The 22,516-nt window shown below is 50.7% G+C and overlaps 1 protein-coding gene across 4 annotated transcripts in view; it reads right to left on the bottom strand.

The window, feature by feature from the left end:
• SEC14L5 (SEC14 like lipid binding 5) overlaps positions 1–19,290 on the bottom strand; it is a 41,888-nt gene extending 22,598 nt beyond the window's left edge. Inside the window, exons 1-5 of one of the 4 annotated variants that reach the window (XM_072835658.1) lie at positions 19,083–19,290; positions 18,254–18,366; positions 10,940–11,098; positions 1,719–1,868; positions 1,227–1,358 (exon numbers count right to left, since the gene is read on the bottom strand). In XM_072835658.1, coding sequence (XP_072691759.1) covers positions 1,227–1,358; positions 1,719–1,868; positions 10,940–11,080 — 423 coding nt within the window. In that variant the 5' untranslated portion in view covers positions 11,081–11,098; positions 18,254–18,366; positions 19,083–19,290. Of the gene's footprint in view, positions 1–1,226; positions 1,359–1,718; positions 1,869–10,939; positions 11,099–12,042; positions 12,149–13,578; positions 13,677–18,253; positions 18,367–19,082 lie in introns of those variants that run through there. The other 3 variants (XM_072835659.1, XM_072835661.1, XM_072835660.1) reach the window with 3 other exon arrangements.
• Between the last annotated feature and the right edge of the window lie 3,226 nt (positions 19,291–22,516).

Here is a 22,516-nt window from a genome sequence, read left to right as displayed (position 1 = left end):
CCCTAAGGGGAGCTGGACGTGTGGAAAGAAAAAGCAGTGGGCATTTACTGAACACCTGCTGTATATGAGGCACCATGCCAAGTGCTAGGGACCAGAATGTTGAACAAAGCAATGCTCCCCCTATGGAGGAGGCTTCCCCTGAAATCTCTAATGCACCAGAGTTACGACGCTCGACTTAGCATCATGAAAACCACCACTCGAGATCTAGCACAGGCTAAGGGGGCTTTACCTACATTATCTCATTTGCTCCTGCCAGCACCTGATGAGGCAGGTTCTGGTGGCAGATAGGCAAGGGGTGGCCTGGGAAGGGGAAGCAACTTTCCCAATTTCACTCAGCAAGAAAGTGGCAAATGCCTCCAGACTCCTCCAGCCCCTGGGCCAGCAGGACCCTGTTCCTATAGCCCCCATCCCCAGACTTCACTCGCCTACTTCAGGGTCTTCACACATGCTGTTCCAACCCCAGAACTCTATTCCCAGCCCTCTCAACTGTCAGCTCTCAGCTTCAGTGGCTACTCCTCAGAGAAGCCGGAGGGACACTGTCACCTAAGACAGTGCCTCTCCCCTTCCCTTCCCTAATCCTGTCTGCTGGACCCATTCTTAGCACTTGCGACAAAGCTGTAAGAATATGTTGACTTTTTTTTCCCTGTCGGTGTCCCACTGGAATGGAAGTCCTTGTGAGCGCAACAGTCAGGCAGACTTGTCCACCCCTGGGTGCCCTGGCAGTGTGCCTGGCACATAGTAGGTGCTCAATCAGTGTAGACCGGAAAACAATAGCATTCGCTCTTAATTATATTAAGAGGTAACACACATAGAGGGCTTAGGGCCAGGCACTCTTCTAAGGGGTTTGGATACTTTACTTCCTTTAAGTCTCAATACAACCCAAGTGTCAGGTGCAATCCTTAACCCCATTTTACAGAAGAAACTAAATGAAGGCGCGTTTTTCATGGAGGAAGGAAAGGAAAAAGAGAAGAGGAAGAGGGAGGCATGTTGCTGGATTTCACCAGCAAAATACAGAGTGCCACATTTGAATTTCAGAGAAACAAAGAATAACATTTTGTTAAGTATGTCCCAGCAATATTGGAAACTACTTAAACGAACACAAAAGTATCAGCTGTGTATCTGAATTGCAGATGTAAGTGAGTGTCCCAAGTGTCCCACATCTTTTGTGACAAGTCCTGGGGGCAAGGGAGGGGGGGTGATGCACGGACTGCAGGGCCCAGGCGCACCGTGTAGCTGCAGTTCTCATTGACCACGACGCGGCTGGCGAAGGTCTCGTTGTGGGCTTCGATGAGGAGGGTCCTCTCCCTCCAGTTCAGCACGTTTCTCTGCACGAAGACCACGTGCTCAACGCCTGCAATCTGCAAGGGAAGGGACAGCGGGGGCTTGCAGGACATGGGGCATCCCCGAGGCCCTGCACCTGCCCACCCTCTGGCCGGGATCCCAAGCCCTGCACTGTGCCCCCAGACCCGCCCCCCCCGCCCCCCGGCACCTGCCCTCCGGCCCTGGCCCTAGTCCTCAGCCTATCAAGCAGCCCCTAGGCCTAGGGCCTTGGCAGACAGACGAGCGGGTGACCCACACCCTAACCCCAGTAGCTTAGGGGCAACTATGCTCCCACACATTCAGTCCACCACCTGAACCCACCCCAGGTCCCCAGGCCCCCATGCCCCCGACCCCTCCGGGTCTGCTCCTCCGCGGGGTGTCCCCTCCTCCCCACCCACCTTCCGCAGCAGCCGGGGAGCCTCCACGCGCAGCCTGCAGCTCCGCTCCACCACGTGCACCGCCCCATCGGCGCTGCGGGACTCGCGCAGGACCTCGCTGCCCAGGAAGACGGGGATCTGCGGGCAGGTGGGGAAGCGCTTCTCGTAGGCCTGGGGGCAGAGCCGGAGTGAGTGCCAAGGGGGCTGGGGCCAGGGGTGTCTGCTGCCCGCTGAAGCCCAGACCTCAACCCTCCTCCCTCCTGCTGGACTGCCTTCCTGGCCCAAGGTAAGAGCAGTGGCCACTGCTGTTTTGCCAACAAGGCATCATTTTAACACCTGTTTCAGAGCCGGGACACCCGGTGCGTGAACAGCAGTTTGGCAAATCCCTCTTTGGTTCTGCATTTGAGATTTCACCCTCGGAAGAGTGGGTTTGCCTGGGGGCATTTTAAAAGAAGGCGTCTTTCAGAAAATAAAAAAAAACCACTTGACATAATCTAAACCTCTTCATGACAAAAGCACTGAACAAACGAAGAATAGAAGGGAACTTCCTCAACCTGATAAATCACAATCAACATCATACTCTATGCTAGAAGATGGAATACTTCCCCCCCCTCAGATCAGGAACAAGGCAAGGATGTCCACTCTGGCATTGTCTATTCAACACTGTCCTGGAGGTTCTCGGCCTGGCAGTTAGGAAAGTGAAAGAAATAAAAGGCATCCAGCTTGGAGGACTAGAGTCTGCGCCCAGTTCCAGAAGTGCCGGGGTAAGAGCCACTGTAGGGTAAGCCCTCACGCATGGCTGACTGTAGCCAAGTGGGGTCTGCTCCAAGTGCCTGTCACAGCCCACGTGCCAGGCAATCGGGATCAAAGCAGCTCCAAAAATAGTGCAGGCATCTGAGGACAGCACCTCCTCTCCCATCCCTCAGGGCTCCTCCCAGCTCAGAAGGGCAGAGGCGGGGGTGGGGGGTGGGGATGGAACTCTGACTGGTGCCCTTGGTATCACCCCAGGGCCCACAAGGCCAGCCCACTGTGTCTTCCTGCCATACGCTGAGCCTTGTACAGACACAGCAGACACAGCAGGGTTAGAATAAGGAGCCCTTGTTCCCCAGGGAACAGTGCACCGGGGGCAGGCATTTGTCCACTGGGGAGGAAGCTGCATAGCAAAGTGAGCAGATCCTGCGGTGGTGGCCAGCGCAGGGTCTGAGGGGGCCCAGCTCCTCCTCCCCCCAACAGAGGCAAGTCCTTTCCTCCTGTAAGCCTCTTCAGCCATCTGGAAAATGGGCAAGTTGGCCTCCCTGAGTATGAAACCAGCTTGGCTACTTACGCAGAGCCTGGCTTGTTTAAAGCAACCAGAATTTTCTCTCCTTCAGGGAATAAGACCCAAACATAGCCGGACACGGGTTTGCAAGAACTGCACACGGCTCCCTACCAGCCATATCTGAGTAATCCTTTGCCACCAAATGTAGAAGGGAGCCAGAGGAAATGGCTTGGGCTCACCTCCATGATTGGAAGAGGGATGCTGACATGTTTTGAAAGTATGTGGAGGGGAAACTGGTGCATGCTTGAGAAATGGGCAGGCTCAGGTCATGTCTCTGCTACTTTCTTACTGAGTGACCTTCTGAGCTTGTTTTCCTCATCTGTAAAATGGGTTGGTGAGGAAGTCACCAGATGGTGTCTCAGAGCAGTCTGCACACAGGGAGCCCTGATTGTGCTCCTCCAGCTGTGCGCTTTCTTCCACTTAATCCTCTGGATGGCCTCCCCATTGTCCAAATGAAAGAATGGGAACAGAGAGGCTCAGTAACTTACCCAAGGTCACACAGTGAAAACTGGTGAACTTGGATTTGAATCCCAGTGTGGCCCAGTCCCTGTTCCCTAAGGAAGGCTTTGCTCATTAGCCAGCATGTTCTTCTGGGTGGCTGGGACACAGCCAGGCATTGTCTCCAGGGCCAAGTGGTCATGATTTCCTCCTTCTCCACCATTAGGACTTCAACTCCTGCAAGCCCATGGGCACACTGCCCATGAGTGTCTGCACTTCCTCTAACTATTCCACAGGCTCTCCTTTTCTCCAGATGAAATGACGTACTCAGATCAGGCCTGCGAAGCCCAGGACATGTCCCCTACTCCATACTGTGGCCCACCAGCCCCCTTCACTCTGCCCCAGCCAGGCTAGCCTTGCTGTTTCTAGAACATTTTTATGGGTTCCATTGGGTGCCAACCCTCCTCCCCACCACCCACAAAATTCATGTGTCCTACCTTGTATCTCTGAATGTAACCTTATCTGGAAATAGGTCATTGTAAGTGTAACTAGGATGAGGTCATACTGGACTGGGGAGACCTCTAATCCAATATAACTGGTGTCCTTATAAAAAGGGGAGATTTGAAGAAAAAAAAGCAGGGGGGAGATATGGTCACAGACACTCATACAGGGAAAACACCACGTGAGGATGAAGGCACAAGTCTGGGTTATTCCTCAACAAGCCAAGGAATGCCAAAGATTACCGGCAACAGCAGAAACTAGTAGAAAGGCATGGAACAGATTCTCCCTCAAGCCCCCAGAAGGAACCAACCCTGCCAAAGCCTTGATCTCAGACTTCTAGCCTTCAAACTGTGAGGTAGAAAGTTTCTGCTATTTAAGCCACCCAGTTTGTGGTACAGGACACAAATGCACCTACCATCTCTTCCTACCACAGGACACGAATGCACCTACCATCTCTTCCTACCACAGGGCCTTTGCACAAGCTGTCCTCTCTTCTTGGACCACTAATCAGTTCACTTGACAGTGAAAGAGGAGGGAGGCCTAAGTAACTGAGAATTCCAGACAGGTCGGAGACCTGGATCAGGGGCTAAGGAGATTCTCTAGCTTCAGGGACTCATCTGTGCTGGTCCCTCCTCCTGGGACATCTTCCCCCACCTCCTCCTCAGCAAGGCTGTCTCTCCTTCCCTATTCTGTCCTTTGAGCCTATTCATTTCCTTGATACCATTTATCACACCCTTTAGCCATATCCTAGCTTGCATGTGGCATGCCGAAGGCCTGGGCTGCATGCTTTTCCACGGCACTGACCTCATACGTGCCTGTCTCAGTTCTTGGCACACAGTAGGACTAATAAATGACCACAAGCAAAGAAAAAAATAATTTAAACTTGATCATCCAAAAAGCCCCAAGAGGGACGCCTGGGTAGCTCAGTGGTTAAGGGTCTCCTTTGGCCCAGGGCATGAATCCGGAGTCTGGAATCGAGTCCTGCATTGGGCTCCCTGCTTCTCCCTCTGCCTGTGTCTCTGCCTCTCTCTGTGCATCTCATGAATAAATAGATACAATCTTTTTAAAAAATAAATAAAGATTTTATGTATTTACATGAGAGACACACACAGAGAGAGAGAGAGAGAGAGGCACAGACATAGGCAGAAGGAGAAGCAGGCTCCATGCAGGGAGCCCAACGTGGGACTCGATCCTGGGTCCCCAGGATCATGCTCTGGGCCGAAGGCAGCGCCAAACCACTGGGCCACCCAGGCTGCCCTAAAATCTTTAAAAAAAAAAACACAAAGTCCCAAGAAAAGTGGCCCCAGAGGGGAATGACAGGCCGTGGAGACAGAGCATCCAACTGAGCTTCACCAGGCTGACTTCCTGTTGTAAGAGACCTCTAGAGTTAGAAGAGCTCCATCTGGAGCCCCCAGATAACAGTGGAGGGCAGAGGGCGGAGGGCTGGTCAGCAGCAGACAGCTGCTTGGACACAACTTGCCCTGACCCTGAAAGGGAAGATGCTACCTCCCTCAAGTAGCAATGACGGAGCTATGCCAGGCACTGGGGCGGGGAGTGGTCAGAGCTCAGGTCCCATCTGAAAGGCAGAAGCTCCTAAAGAGTCCAACCCAGTGCCAGTGCCCTATCTCCTGCCGGAGAGTTCCCAGGGTTGTGCGGTCCAGCGTCAGACATTGTTGCTACTAACATTCACAGGGCACTCACTGCATCATCAGCGCCCCAAGATGGAAACTAGTATTCCCCCATTTTACAGATAGGCAAGTGCAGGCTTGGGAAGGCATCCCACAGTCAGTAAGGGGTGGGTCTGACCCAGACCCCAGCCCTGAACCACCCTATCCTGGCTCTTAGGGGACTTTGGCTACATCACAATTGTCAACAGTTTGGAAATGCTGAGACTTTCTGGCCTAAACCTGTGAGCCAGGGGGACCTTCGCCTTTGGCACATGGCAGGGTCTTACAGAACCAGACAGTCCACAGGACCCTCCCTACAGGCTCGTGTCCCCACAAATCAGGCCTGAGCTTCCTTGTGCTGAACAGGCACATTGTTTGGACCCCTCAGGGACACAAGGTAGCAGAAGGATTCGGTTACAGCCCTCTGCCAGGTGGCTAGAGAGGGACACCCAAGCCTCCTCACTCAGAAAGGAAGCTGGTCCGAGGCCCAGAACCCGCCCATGCAGGGCCGCAGCTGGGGTAGGCAGGGACCAGTGGAAACTTCCGTTGACTGCCTCCCCTGGGCCTCCATCCTGTAAAAATCCACAGTGACACACTTAGGATGCAGATGGGCCCCTGGACTCCTGGCCAGACTTGCCTACCTCCCACTGGGTGACCTTGGACACGGGCAAGTCCTCTCTCTCCCTTTTCAGGCTCATCTGTAACGTGGAGTAATTCACTCGCAATGAGCACTTGGTTGTACCCGTTTCCTTTATTTGTGCGTCATAACTGCTGACAAGAAGTCATCGGCCCAGGCAGTGAGATTTTTCCCCTCCCACCAAATCCTCAGGGCTTGTCAAAATGACATAGTCAACACTCAGTAGACATTTACATGATGAATGAGTGAATGACAGCATTCCGTACCCATTAAGGGCATGGACTCTGGGGCTTGGGTCCAAATCCCTGCTCTGCCTCTTACCAACTGTGTGGCCTTGAACGAGTCATCAAGCTCTCAGTTCCTTAATGTACTCATTTGTTCAAAGGAGAATAAGAAAAGTAGCTACCTTGCTGAGTTGTGGGATGTGTGGGGGGGAGTGAAGGAGTCCGTTTTCGTAAAGTGCTGAGAACAGTGCCTGGCACATGGTTCGTTCTACATAAGCATTTGTTAAATAAATTTAAATTTTAAAAAAGAGTGAGATTCTATAAAGTACAGAAAAGCTATTTCTGCTAATCACTTGACAGCTGCTGCCTCCTCCCCCCACCTTCCTTCCTGCTCTTCCTCATGCAAATTCAAAAAAGGCTGGAAGCTGCTTACCCCAAACCTTCCACCAAGACTGTGGAAAGAAGATCCTAACTGCACTAATGTACTCTGACCCGGTACTTTGCCTTCTTTTCCATGCTGCAGCCTGGATTCAGGACACTGACCACTGTGACCTCATGCAAGGCACACGCCTCCAGTCACACTCCTCAGGAGCCTTCCTCGATGACCCCCACCTGCCCGCTGCAAGCCTGGGAGACCCCCACGCCAGACAGACGAGTATCAAGTATCGATATTCTCTCATCTCCCCCAACTTCTTTTTAAACTGAGATGGGGGCAGCCCTGGCGGCTCAGCGGTTTAGCACCTGCCTTCGGTCCAGGGCGTGACCCTGGAGTCCTGGGATCGAGTCCCACATCAGGCTCCCTGCATGGAGCCTGCTTCTCCTTCTGCCTGTGTCTCTGCCTCTCTCTCTCTCTCTCAAGAATAAATACATAAAATCTTTAAAAAATAAATAAATAAAAATAAACTGAGATAGAGAGACGCCTGGGTGGCTCAGCAGTTGAGTGCCTGCCTTTGGCTCAGGGCATGATCCTGGGTCTGGAATCGAGTCCCACATTGGGCAGCCTGCGTGGAGCCTGCTTCTCCCTCTGCCTGTGTCTCTGCCTCTCTCTCTCTCTCTCTCTCGCTCTCTCTCGTCTCTCATGAATAAATAAATAAAATCTTAAAATAAGCTTGAGATAGAATTCTCATACCATAAACTGCACCCATTTAAAGTGTCCATTTCAGTGGGTTTTAGCACATTCACAAAGTTGTGCCTCCATCACCATCATCTAATTCCAAAACATGTCAGCACCCTGAAAAGAAATTCCCTACCCATTATAGTCAACCCCTAGGGTCCCAACCCCGGCCGTAGGCAACCAGTAATCCTCTTTTGATCTCTGCAGATTTGCTTTCTCTGGACATTTTTTTTTAAGATTTTATTTATTTATTCATGACACACACACACACACACACAGAGAAGCAGACACACAGGCAGAGGGAGAAGCAGGCTCCATGCAGGGAGCCTGATGTGGGACTTCATCCCGGGGGTCTAGGATCACACCCTGGGCTACAGGAGGCACTAAACCACTGCACCACCGGGGCTGCCCCTTTCTCTGGACATTTTATGTGAGTGGAATCATATAGTATGTGGCCTCTCGTGTCTGGCTTTTTTCATTTGGCATCGTGTTTTCAAGGCTCATCCACCTTGTGGCAGGGTGTCAGTGTTTCATTCCTTTTCACAGTTGAGTAATATTCTACGGTATGGATCTCTCAACTTAGGCCAGGTTGCTAGCTAGAGCTTTGTGGCTGAGACATCAAACATCTGAGGGCAGCAGTGTCACCCCAGCTGATGAAGGGTAGCAGGCAGGGTAGAACCAGGGCAACATTACACTGGAGCCTTTTGACTGCTGTCTACAATCTATAAAAACATGTATACCTGGGGGGTCCTATAGCTGAACAACCTGCTGCTATTTCTAGTCAAAGCCAGCTCGGGAGACACAAAAGATGGAGACAAAGGGTGAGAAGGACCCTCCAGCCAGGACACCTGGATACAGCGAGGGGGCAAGGCTCAGGTTTGATGGCATGTCAGAATCAGAACACAGGGTTTAAAAAAAAAAAAAAAAAAAAAAGAACACAGGGTTTAGATGCTGCCTCTGTCACTTGCCAGCTGGGTGACCTCGACTTAACCTCTCTGAGACTCAGTTCCCTCAAAAAAAAAAAAAAAATTAAAAAGAAGAAGAAGAAGAAGAAGAAGAGAGAAGATAATGAGAATGATTGATGATACCTACTTCATAAGGACTACAGTAAAGATTCAAGGGAGATAATATGTTTAAGGGACTGAGCACAGTGCCAGACATGACATCGTAGATTTTTTTTTAAATGCTAAGAGAATCTTTTTTTCCAAAGATTTATTTATTTGAGAAAGAGAGAGAGAGAGAGTGTGTGTGTGTGTGTGTGTACACGCACGCGAGCATGAGCAGGAGTGAGGGGAGGCAGAGGGAGAAGCGGACTCCCCGCTGAGCAGGGAGCCCAATGCAGGACTCGATCCCAGGACCCTAAGATCATGACCTGAGCTGAAGGCAGACGCTTAACCAACTGAGCCACTCAGATGCCCCCAACATAAGAGCTTTTTTTAATGGATGAGAGTAAATCAACAGGGACTTGAACAGATATTTGTACCGAATCATTCACAACGGCCAAACAGCAGAAACGTCCCAAATGTGCATTCAGGGATGCATGGATAAACAAAATGTGGTCCATCCATATGGTGGAATATGATTCAGCCATAAAAAGGAAGGAAGTATTGAAACTTGCTGCAACATGGTTGAACCTCAAAAACATCACACTCAGTGAAGGAAGCCAGACGCAAAGGACAAACGCTGTGTGGTTCCGCGTGTATGAGGTCCCTGGAATAGTCAGATTCGTGGGCAGAGTAGAGGGTGCGTGCCAGGGGCTGGGAGGGGTGGCCAGGGTGGGGGGTTGGTGTTTAAGGGGGGCAGATTGTCAGTTTGGGAAGATGAAAGAGTTCTGGGGATGGATGGCAGGGAGGGCTGTACAACACTGTGAATGCGCTTCATTCTGAACTGAACTGTACTATACACCTTTAAAAAAGGTTAAAATGGGACATTTTGCATGATATGTATTTTACCACAATTTTTTTAAGATTTTACTTTATTCATGAGAGACTCAGAGAGAGAGGCAGAGATACAGGCAGAGGAAGAAGCAGGCTCCATGCAGGGAGCCCCATGTGGGACTCGATTCTGGGACTCCGGGACCACGCCTTGAGTCAAAAGCAGATACTCAACCGCTAAGCCCCCCAGGTGTCCCTACCACAATTTTTTTTTTTTTTAAATTGAGTGAGCCATCTCCTTGGTGGCTTTTTTTTTTTTTTTAAGGATCTTTTAAATTTATTTATTCATGAAAGACACAGAGAGAGAGAGGCAGAGACACAGGCAGAGGGAGAAGCAAGCTTCATACAGGAGCCCGATGTGAGACTCGATCCTGGGACCCCAAGATCACACCCTGGGCCCATGGCAGGCCCTAAACCACTGAGGCACCCAGGGGTCCCCTCCTGGGTGGCTTAAAACCCTACCAGGAACGTTGATTGTGATTTGGAGTAGCCTATCATGTCTGTGTTTGTTTCTAGTCAACACCTCCGTCTCTATGTCTGTTTTCTTTGCCACTGGATTCCCCGGCGTCCTTGTAAAACCCCTGGGAGCCCGTAGACACCTGAGCAATGTTTGCTGAAGGAGGGAAGGAAGGAGGAAAGAAGGCTGGGAGGGAGGAAAGAGCAGGTGTTGAGGAAAGAAAGCAGAAAGTTGGACCCATGGACATTTGTCCACCTGGAAAAGCAGGTGGAGCAGCCCAGGACCCCATGTCACCGTGAGTGGGCTCCTTCCGCACCTGTGCCCAGGTATCGCTGTTCGTGCTCCACCTGCACAGAGCAGGTGCCTACTGGCAGGCGAGTACAAGCCTGGATGGTCCGGTCTGTGGTCGTGAGCACCGTGCAACTGCCGCTCTGGACCAGTGAAATCGGCCTTGAACACGGGGCTGGGAACAGTTCTGCCTGTTTTTTTCAGTTTCCTGGTCCTGAGGCTGTAGCATGGGGTGCAGTGAGTGGGCCCTAGGTATTATCTGCTCCTGTTCTTTTTTTTTTTTTAAGGTTTTATTTTTATTTAAAGATTTTATTTATTTATTCATAGACACAGAGAGAGAGAGGCAGAAACACAGGCAGAGGGAGAAGCAGGCTCCATGCAGGGAGCCTGACATGGGACTCGATCCTGGGTCCCCAGGATCACACCCCAGGCTGCAGGCGGCGCCAAACCGCTGCATCACCGGGGCTGCCCTATCTGCTCCTGTTCTATCCCTTCTTCGCACGAATCAGATTTGGATGTCCCTTTGCCGGGCCAGGACTGTGTCTCTGCCTCGTGAGGTCACACCATCAGAATGCTTGGCCTCTCCAGCACCGGGGTGGGGGGGAGACGCACAGCCTGGCCAACCCACCCAGCAACTGCGCAAAAACCTGCTGTGGAGTCTCACCCACGCATGGGGAGCAGGGTGGAGGAAACTCTCCTCCTCTGAACACACTCTGTGCCCACAAATTTCCAGGATCAGCTGGTGCCTTTGATGCTTCAGGGAGGGACTCGGAGGCAGAGAGGCCAGCCCAGAGCGTCTTGACATTTAGCGGCATGTCAGGACCTTGATGGGAGGGAAACACTATTTTAGATTTTTCAAGTGTCTCAGGAATGTGCCCAGCCCCTGTCACCTCTGCTTCCCCACGTTCTCCTGGCCTCTGGGATGGAAAACCCCCTCCAATCCACTTAAACCCTAAATCTGATCATGTCACTCATGCTTAAACCCTTTCAAAACTCCCAAGGTCCTTGAACAGACAAATTGACCCTGCCAATCACTTTCTAACTCACACTGGAGCCCCAATGAGCCACATTTATTTCTTCAGAGAAAAGGTCTCCTCCTTCTCTGCACTCAGTGGGCCCTCCTGCCCTTGGCAAGGCTCAGCCTGAATGACCTAAAAGACCCTCAGCTGGCGATCAATGGGCCTGTCCCCGTGTTCCCACAACACCCCGTTCATTCCCTGTTAGGAATCATTCTAGGGACGCCTGAGCGGCTCAGTGGTTGAGCATCTACCTTTGGCTCAGGTCGTGATCCCAGGCTCCTGGGATTGAGTCCCATGTCGGGCTTCCTGCATGGAGCCTGCTTCTCCCTCTGCCTGTGTCTCTGCCTCTCTCTCTCTGTGCCTCTCATGAATAAATACATAAAATCTTAAAAAAAAAAAAAAAAAAAGGAATCATCCTACATGGCACTTGCCTGATTCCTTCTCTCTCTCACTCTCAGAAACACACACACACACGCATGCACACACCACTGCAAACTCTATGAGGGCAGGAAGGGATTGTGTCAGGAGAACCAGAACACGATGGACACAGTCCCCACCTTCCCGAAGCATACTTTAATGAGAAAGTCCCATATAAACAAGCAAGGAAGCAGACCAACAGAATCATGATGCATTTCAGAAAGTGCTAGGAATCAACTATGTGGTAGCCTGTAGACCTGGCATGCTGCTTAGCACAGTGAAACCCAATAAATATTTGTAGGATGCATACACGAACATGTGTGTGAATTACCATCCACATAAATTAGTCCAAAATTTCCTTCCGAAATCATAAGATCACTTTGCTGGGCTGTGGGTCACCTCTGTTCTCCCAGCCCCAATCAGAACGCGTCAGGTCCCTGTAAGTAATCCAGAATGGAAAATGTCGTTTCCCTTAATCTGTTAGCAACAGGATCAGATGATGGGCTCCAGGGAACTAATTTAAACTCATTTAAATAAAACCCCTGCTGCTTTATTAAAACTACATCCATAACAACGGGTCCAACTGTAAGGGCCCTGGCCTGAGCAAAGCCGCAAGGATTTACCTCTAGATGCTGCTCCTTATTAATAACCCATTTGCTAAATTACAAGCTGTTTATCAATACAAAAGGCCAGGTCTTTAAATATTTTAACACTTAATTGCTGACGATAGCTCTCACCTCCGTAACCCTTCCTCTGTGCGAAAAGCCTATTGCTAAGGAAATTCTACTCCGAGCCATCTTCCTTCTTTAGATTTGCAGAATCTGAGATGAGCTGAAGTCACGGGGCCTGGGAGTCCCACTGGGATCCTGGGGCATTGCCCGGACAAGAGGCAGCTGGGTCACTGGTGGAGCGGCCTGGGCCACTGGTGCACAGGTGTTTACTGAACGTCCCAGCCAGAGTCTGGAATGTCTGCCTGTGAGCACAGGCTGCGGGGTCAGATTTCCCTAAATTCAGGTGTCTGCCATTTACAGATGATGCCATTTACTGAGCATAATGGGCTGAATTGTATCCCCCCCAGGAAAGGTAAGTTGGAGTGCTAGCCCCAGGCACCTCAGGATGTGACCGTATTTGGAAAAAGGGTCTTTACAGAGGTAATCAAGTTAAAATGACGTCACTAGAGTGTACTTATAAGTCCAATATGACTGGTGTGCTTATAAAAAAGGAAATCAGAAAAAAAGAAAAAAAGAAATCTGGACCCAGAGGCACACATACACACAGAGGAAATATGCCACGTGGAGGTTGGAGCTATGCCGCCACAAGCTGAAGAACTACCTGGAGCCCAGAGTGAATCCCGTTACAGATCCTCCCAAAGCACCTTAGGAGGAAGACTGGCCCTGCTGACACTTTGATCTTGGACGGCTGGCCTCTAGATGTCTGTTGTTCTAAGCCACCCAGTCATCGTGGTGCTTTGTTACGCAGCCCGAGTCAATGAACATACTGACCAGCAGTACCCTCTGCAAGCCTTCGATTCCCACCCCCCACCCCCCACTACAGCCAAGGCTGCTCTGAAAGTTCCTGCCTCTGAGCACACCTCAAGCGCCGGGCACCCAGAGCATTTGGTAGGTAACTGCTGCCACCACCCCCCACCCCCCACCCGCCTGGAAGGTCAGGGTCTGTGGGCTCTGGCTGTGCTCCTCTTTGTGGGGTCCTGATGGAGTGCAGGCATTCAGGACACAGTCCTGGTGGAAACCACTCACTGGGCCCAGATGCCATTCCAATGGATTGAGATCCTCAGCTCTGAGAAATGGCAGACTCATGCTTGGGAATGTAAACTCTGAGGCTGAACTGCCTGCAGTTAAGTCCTCACCTGCCTCATGTTTGCTTTGTGGCCTTGGGTAATCCATTCATCCTTCCAGTGCCTCAGTTTCCTCCTCATAGAATGGTGCCACCCGCAGAACACATCTCTTGGGTGCTTAGGAGAAACAAATGACTTAATACTCGAATTGGCTCAGAACAGTGTCTGGGACCTCATAAGCAATGCGAATATGTCAATTAAATAAAATTTAAAATGGAATTTGCCTCAACCCACCAAATAATCACTGTTATTCATGGCAGGGATTTTTTTTGGAAGGAATATGTCAACACAAAACATGTCCATCGGTGTGCGTAGTGGTGTTATTTGTGATAGCCCAACACTGGAAACAACCCATCCACTGATGAGTGGAAAACGAATGTGGGGGACACCTGGGTGGCTCAGTGGTTGAGCTCTGCCTTTGACTCAGGGCGTGATCCCAGGGTTCTGGGATCGAGTCCCACATTGGGCTTCCTGCATGGAACCTGCTTCTGCCTCTGCCTATGTCTCTGCCTCTCTCTCTGTGTCTCTCTTGAATAAATAAATAAAATCCTTTAAAAAAAGAAAAGAAAAGAAAATGAATGTGGTCTATCCAGGCAATGGACTATTACTCAGCTTTACCTTGAAAACATGATGCTAAGTGTGAGAAGCGTGTCACAAAGGGTTACAGGTCCTAGGATTCTACTTACATGAAATATCTAAAATAGGCAAGTCCACAGAGAAAGAAAGTAGACTAGTCGTTATCAGGGGCTGGGGGCATAGAGATGGAAGAAAACTGCAAATGAGCACAAGGTTTCTTTATGGGGTGATAAAAGTGTTCCAAACCTGACAGGGGTGATGGGTACACAACTCCACGAATACTAAAAACCACTGACTTGTACTTTTATTTATTTTTTAATTTTTATTTATTTATGATAGTCACACAGAGAGAGAGAGAGAGGCAGAGACATAGGCAGAGGGAGAAGCAGGCTCCATGCACCGGGAGCCCGACGTGGGATTCGATCCCGGGTCTCCAGGATCACACCCTGGGCCAAAGGCAGGCGCTAAACCGCTGCGCCACCCAGGGTTCCCCGACTTGTACTTTTAAATGGGTATGTGAGTCATAGCTCAATAAAGCTGTTAGAACAATAAATAATAACAATAAACCCGAATCATATTTCACCAGCATGAACAATATGCCAAGGCCCTATCCGGGCACCCCTGTCCCTTCATCCTATCCTCACTTCCACTCTCAGAGGAGCAGCTGAGAAACTGGAGCAGGGACCCAGCTGATGGATCTGGCTCTTAACCACCATCCATTTGGGAGGAGAGCCCAGACAACCCAGAATCCATTCACAACAGGCTGTAGGCTTGACCAGAGAGTGGCCTCTGACGCTCAAGTGACCACCGTCTGAAGTTCAAGACACCGTTTTTGTGTTATATGCATGAAGACCTCACCACCACCTTCTGGGACCCCACATACAAAGGGGCCAAAGACCCTCTCCAACCTTGGGTACACAGCTACCTCCATTGTCTTCATTGTTTCCTTCTGTTTACCAAGATAATACAAGCTCACTGTTTTGAACCAAATAATACAGAATACAATCAGGAAAGAAGAAAGCCTTTGCTTTCTTCCCTGGAATCCCACCTTCAGAAATAGAATTCATGGCAGGGGATTTGGCCCAACGAAAGAGATACCCCATTCACTGGATTAGGTAAATTTTTGAAATGAAAGAGAAAAAAAAATTTTTTTTGGTAACTTTTTAAGCTTGGTCTAGAAAGGTTGACTCAGTGCTATTTTATAACCAATTCCTTGAGCCCAGTGTTAGTCATCTGAGTTCATTGCTGGTGGACTTCTGAAGCAAGGAATGCTTCAATTCTCCAGTCAGTTTTGTTAAGCAGAATAACCAAAGGCCATCTCATCTGGTCACTCGGATATACCAAGAATAGCTGAGTCCATCTGAAACTTCCCTGGCATCTGACTCAAACTGAGGGCAAGTGTTTAGCTGAGAAACAAAGACAGACATTAAGTGCAGAAAAACCCTTTTGTGTCCACACAGCATGCAAGTTATGTTGAGTTATGCAGCTATTTTGGGGACAATGATGTTTTGTAAACAGTCGGCAAAGTGGCTTTGTCGGTAACATTGCAGAGGTTTGGGGCCCTTTCACCAACAAGGATTGTATGGAAGATAAGAAAACATGGCAAGGCTGTCCCTTTGAAAAATACAAATAAATTAATGCAGATACAGATAATAAGTATCTGAAAACCTTTGTTTCCTACTCCCACAAGCCTCTATGCATCAACACTTAGGGACTGTTAACAGCTAGGGCAGTAAAAGGAGTCCTGCCTTCATTTATGAAACAGGAAGCTTGCAAATTATGCTTAACATACTCTAGTAAAATCAATGTGAATAATTAGTCTTATTAATACAGACTCACATGCTACTTTAGCCAGCATGTTCTATTTTAAAGTGCAATAATTGTAAATATTTTTGAGAATCCTAAATATGTTAAATTAAATTTACGTTTATTAAGCTCATGCAATAATAAAACAGTGTTAGTTTTCCATTTTACAGTTATTTGTCTCAGCTTCATGGTAGAGAATCACAGGTCCCTGGATTGTCTCAGAATGGTGAGGACAGTGTCTCTCTGATTTTAAATGAATGAATGAGTCTTAGGGTCTTAGAAAATGTGAGCTGCCTAGAGCCTTAGACAGAGGACAAGTATTTATATTTAACTTACATTTATTGTCTATTTGGTATGGACTAAGCCCTGTGTGGGGCACCTGCCCCCAACACTTTATTCCCCCTACATTACTATATATATTTTTAATTTTTTTAAATTTTTATTTATTTATGATAGTCACACAGAGAGAAAGAGAGAGAGGCAGAGACACAGGCAGAGGGAGAAGCAGGCTCCATGCACCAGGAGCCCGATGTGGGATTCGATCCCGGGTCTCCAGGATCGCGCCCTGGGCCAAAGGCAGGCGCCAAACCGCTGTGCCACCCAGGGATCCCACTATATATATTTTTAATATATATTTATAACCTATATATATAAAACCTTTAATCCTCATGACAACCCTATGAAATGCATATAACCATCCTCATTTCACAAATGAAGAAACCAAGGCTTAGAGAAATTCAGTGACTTTTCATCAGCACACAGCCGGACCAGAGCAGAGCTGCAGCAAGGACCCCACACTTCTGACTCTTCATCATCCCCTGGTGTCCCACCCTTATTACAAATGAGGGAAAGTCACACAGCCAGATGCGGCAGCAATCATAACAGTAACAGCATTTGGCCTGTGCCAGACCTTGCACTGGGAGCTTTGCATATATCAACTCATTTAATCCATGGCACAAAGCCTAGATTTGGGAAACCACATACTCCTCATTTAGAGATGGGGAATGGAGGCTCAGAGAGGTTAAGTAATTTGCCCAAGGTAACCCAGCTGGTCACTACAACCCCAGGCCTGCCCCTGCCTCATAGTCTGGAATCATCTGCAAATAACAGCACAACATGTATGAATGGCTCCAGATGCTTCAAAATCCATTATGGGATTATAAACACATATAGGTATATTTGTAGAATAAGGCAGGACACATGCCCACAGAGGTACCCATTGATATGAAAGTCCTTGAATCAAAGGCTGAATTTAAGCACCCAGGCTGGGACGGGGAGGATGCAGATGGATGCCGGTGTTTCTTGCACTTTCAATACAATCATTTATAACACCCTGTGGTGGAATAACAGGGACAACCACATTTAGTGAGTGCCAACTATGTGCCAGGCGCTGCACCAGAGGCATTACACAGTATCTCATTTACTCCTAACACAACCCCATAGCATTGCCCCCTTTTTCCCCCACGGAAAGGGACTTCCGAGAGGCAGAGGGATGGTCTCAAGAAGGAAAGTTAAATATGCCTGTTGACAGCACCTGCTGTATGGTGCAAAGACCATTGATCCAGGAGCCCAAGAGCTTGGGAGCTCATTCTAGTCCGTCAACTGACTGGCTGCCTGACTTAAATAGTCAGTCTGAATACATCCTGCAAATGACTGCCCTTGCTGCACACTCACCCCCTCTCAGCTTCCTTGAGGAAAAGGAGAAGGGGTGTGCAAGCAGAAGGAGGACCGTGGGGGGGATGTTGTAAAAATCATGGCTCCAGAGTACCCCCTGCATTGGTCTGAGCCCTGGCTCTGCCTCTTCTCAGCCACAGAACTTGGGACCACCCCACCTCTTCACCTGTTCAAGCTTCAGTTTAGCGAAGGTAAAATGAAAATCATGAAACAATGTAAGTAAAGACGGCCCTGTAAAACCCTCGGTGAATGGCTGCTACCATCACCATCATTGGTATATGTACCATTATTATTATTAGCCTTACACAAAATGACAGCAGTGGTTTGCCCCACAATATCCTTGTTTTCTGTCAGAGGAGCTTGAGATGAGAGAACAAGTCTGGTTCATCAAGGAGAAAGAAAGATTTTGTGATTCGGTCAGTGGGCAAGGATTCCAGAAGCCGTGGTGAAGGCTGGGGTAGCCGGGTGGTGGGGTCACTAGTGAGAAGCTTGACCCACCAGGTCAGTGGAACAGCTCAATAATTCCTTCTCATCTGGGGCTTCTGAGGGGCTCCCTTTCATCCCTGCATAGCTGAGCTCCTGTATCCATCTAACCATCATACAAGGGGCTGGGGAATCAGGGGTCACTCACCGCCATGACCAGCTCAAAAGGGTACTTGTAGACGCGGACAGGAGACTGGTACTTCTGCACCATGTTCTCACAGGAGCGCCAGCAGAAGCCACCCAGGCAGGAGTGAGCAGAGCCTGGGTAACAGGTGACTGGTAAGGTAGCAGCTCCCTCCACAGAAGCCAGAACCCTGCCCATTGTTTCCCTAAGCAAGGGGCAAGCCTTTCCCCCTCAGGCTCCACCCACACATTTCTTCAGCCCTCCAAGCAAGGGGGCTGATGTGATCACCAAATTACTCTGAGCCAGGACCCAAACACCTGCCCTGTCCATAACCCACTGCTCCAGATCACACTCATCCCTCCAAGAGCGATCAGGACCCAAACTTTCCTCCGTCCCCACCTCTTCACACTGAGGCCCCCAGGAGCACCCATCACTGCCACTCACATGGAAACACACGTTTGCAACTCTTACACTCCCACAATTCACCACCCACCCCCGCACCCCGCAGCTCGCCACAGACGTCCTGACACCATAGACCCTCAAATATCATTGCACCTGCCCTCTCATTTTCCTCCAAGATACCGTGACATACACACAGCCTTCACTAAATTTCACATGCACTGTCTCTGTCGCACACAGGCACACACATGCACTACCCACCTCCTACACAGGACTGCCCTTGCACACACATGCAACTTCGCACACACACACTCAGCTAGCTCCCTGGAGCTCACACCTACCCAACTCCACGCACGCACACAATTCCCTTGGTGTACACAAACGTCCACACACTCGCACATGCACATGCACGCACACACGTATGCACTCGCAGGCCCCCCGCAGCCCTGCTCACCGTCGCCCTCGAAGTCTCCGGGGACGTAGCCCCGGGAGCAGTAGGGAGCGGACTCCGCCGGAGCCCCCCGCGGACGCCTGGCCCCGAGCGCAGCGTCCGGCCTCACGCTCCCCCGGGGCCCGGCCAGTCAGGGAGGGGCCAGCGGGGCGGGAGCGGGACCTGCCTGGCGGGAGCGCTCCAGGACCTGGGACAGCGGAGAACCCGGTCTGGCCCCGCCCCTTGGCTGGCCCCGCCCACCTCTACCGGGCCCCTAATTGGCCCTGCCTAGCCACGCCCCCAGGTTTAGCCCCTCCCCCTTTTTACTTATCCCCTGTCGGACTACGCCCCAACCCAGCCCTGTTTCAGATTGGCCACGCCTCCTGTAGGCCCCGCCCCCAAGCTCGTCCCTCCCCGAAGGCCCGGGGCCGCGGAAACGGCCCAGCCCCGGGAAGACCCCGCCCCGAGGCTCCACCCCCAGCCTAGCTCTGCCCCCACCAGGACCTTGACCCGCCCGGTCCCTCCCCTCTTGGTAAGGTCTACTTTCCCGTCGGGTCGCCCCGGTCGCCTAGTCTCTGAGCCCCGCCCCTCCCGTGGGGCTGCACCTGGAGCCCTACTGGCTCTGCCGCCCTGACCCGCCCAGGCATCATTCATTCACTCTGCATGGGTTTACAGAACACCCTACTAAGTGTCAGGTCCTTCCGGGTGCTGGAGACTCATTGAGTGAACAAAACACGAAAATCCTTGCCCTCCTGTAGCTTGCATTTCTGGGGGGGACAGACGTTAAATAAATAAGGCAAATATAAAGTATGTGGGATGGTGAAAAACTCCAAGGAGAAACAAGTGAGCAGGGAAAGGATTCAAGAAATAAATGAAGCGAGGGTACTATTTTATTTATTATTTTATTTTATTTTATTTTATTTTATTTTATTTTATTTTATTTTTTTAGGACGAGGGTACAATTTAAAACAGGTTGGGGGGATCCCTGGGTGGCGCAGCGGTTTGGCACCTGCCTTTGGCCCAGGGCGTGATCCTGGAGACCCGGGATCGAATCCCACGTCGGGCTCCCGCTGCATGGAGCCTGCTTCTACCTCTGCCTATGTCTCTGCCTCTCTCTCTCTCTGTGACTATCATAAATAAATAAAAATTTAAAAAATAAAAATAAAAAAAATAAAACAGGTTGGGTGGCAGCCCGGGTGGCTCAGCGGTTTAGCGCCTGCCTTTAGCGCAGGGCCTGATCCTGGGGACCCGGGATCAAGTCCCATGTCGGGCTCCATGCGGGAGCCTGCTCCTCCCTTTGCCTGTGTCTCTGCCTCTCTCTCTCTCTCTGTCTCTTAATAATGGATAAATAAATTTTTAAATAAATAAATAAATAAATAAATAAATAAATAAATAAATAAATAAAATAAAACATGTTGGGGGGCACCTGGGTGGCTCAGTGGTTTAGCATCTGCCTTTGGCTCAGGTCATTATCCCCGGGTCCCGGGATCAAGTTCCACATCAGGCACCCTTTGAGGAGCCTACTTCTCGCTATGCCTGTGTCTCTGCCTCTGTGTGTCTCTCATGAATAAAAAATAAAAAATAAAAAAAGGATGGACTGGGGCCTTCCTGATGTCCAAACATCATCCTCCGTTTAGCTCACACCTAAATCCATCTACCTTCTCAAGACCCCTAGGGAACCGACTTTCCTTCCTGTTCCCTATCTATTCGTCATGGAAGAGCCAAAAGGCTGGCTCTGGGCGGCCTTGGCATCTGTGTGTTCATTCATGGGACACTTACTGAGCACGTGCTATGTGCCAGCACTGGATGACTTCACCCATTCACAAGGGGAAATCAGACAGACACACCTGCCCTCACGTGGCCCACCGTCCTGGGCAGGCAAAAGGTGTGACAAGGCTGCTTAGCAAATACATAGGCCTTTGCAGCCCTATGATAACCAGCCCTTGTTCGTTCCCTTTCTAGCGCGTGTCACACTCGGTAATCGTTTATTCGTTCGTGTTATTTATTTGTGCGTTACTGACTGTCCCGGGAGACTGTGAGCTCCGCGAGGCAGGGACCATTGTCTGTCTTATTCACCTGCCCCCAGGTCCGCAGCATCTTTCTGGGTACCGGGCGCACAGTAGGTGCTCGGTGCATTTTCTCAAAAATTAACCAAGAGGGATCCCTGGGTGGCGCAGCGGTTTGGCGCCTGCCTTTGGCCCAGGGCGCGATCCTGGAGACCCGGGATCGATTCCCACGTCGGCTCCCGGTGCATGGAGCCTGCTTCTCCCTCTGCCTGTGTCTCTGCCTCTCTCTCTCTCTCTCTCTCTGTGACTATCATAAATAAATTAAAAAAAAAAAATTAACCAAGAATGGAAACGGAGCGCAAAGTTGCCATCGCTGCCACAAGGTGGCGGCAAACGACAGTCCACGACTCTAAAGGTCCTCACTCGCAGGGATCGGATTGTTGGGAGAGATGGGGTCCAGGGTTATGTCACTGGACCCCGAAGGAAAGTCGCAAGGCTTGTCCTGGGCTTCGGTCCCGGGCGCGTAGTGAGCGTGGACACTTAGCTGCTGTGGGCACGAAGTAACCACAGAGCGGGATGTTTCCTTTCTTTTTTTTTTTTTTTTTTAAGATTTTATTTATTTATTCATGAGAGACACAGAGAGAGAGAGAGGCAGAGACACAAGCAGGCTCCATGGAAGGAGCTCAACGTGGGACTCGATCCCGGGTCTCCAGGATCACACCCCGGGCTGCAGGCGGCGCTAAACCGCGGCGCCACTGGGGCTGCCCTTAGGGTTCCCTTCAAAAGGCAGATTCCCGGGCACCGCTCAGAGGAGGCTGGGAATCTGCCTGTGTAACAAGTACCCCCAAGTGACTCTTCTAAGGGGACGGGTCTAGTGGTGCTGGCTGGCAGGCCTTGGGGTGGGGGTTCCTTCCAAGCGCGGGGGGACCCCGGAGCGCCCCAGCACTGAACGCCGCTCCCAGGGCGCGCGCGCGCGGGGGTGGGGGCGCTCCGGAGCGGGACTCTCCAGGGCTCCTCCCAGATGTGGGCGTGCCCCCCTCCAATGCACTCCCTCGCATTCTCCCGGAATCTTTTTGGCTACCCGCCCACACACGTGTCTCCTTTGCCACAGAAGGTGACAGCTTGGAGGAGCAGGAGTGGGCGTGGGAGATGCAGGGAGCGAGCCAGAAAGAGCCCCGGGAGCAAAGGAGAGGCCGGGAGGCTGCGGGGGAGGCCTAGGGTTTCCTCGCTCCTACCATCAGCGCCCCTCTGGTCCCCCACCGGTGAGGATGCTACCCTGGGCCCGGGAGGGGTTGGGGGGCGACAGCTGGGTGGGTACCGAGAGCTCAAAGTGGAAAATGCGGCCAAAGTGGAGTGAGAACCTACCTCCCACCTCCTCCAGCTCAAGGGAAGAGAACTGCTAATAAATAGCACTGCCCAGCACGTGTTACCTATTAGGAGCGCTGTTCCATT

The sequence above is a fragment of the Canis lupus genome, chromosome 8 (assembly GCF_048164855.1).
Source record: "Canis lupus baileyi chromosome 8, mCanLup2.hap1, whole genome shotgun sequence".
Classification (NCBI taxonomy): Eukaryota; Metazoa; Chordata; class Mammalia; order Carnivora; family Canidae; genus Canis; species Canis lupus.
Note: the sequence above shows the minus strand (reverse complement) of the source record. Positions and strands in the feature narration are given on the sequence as shown.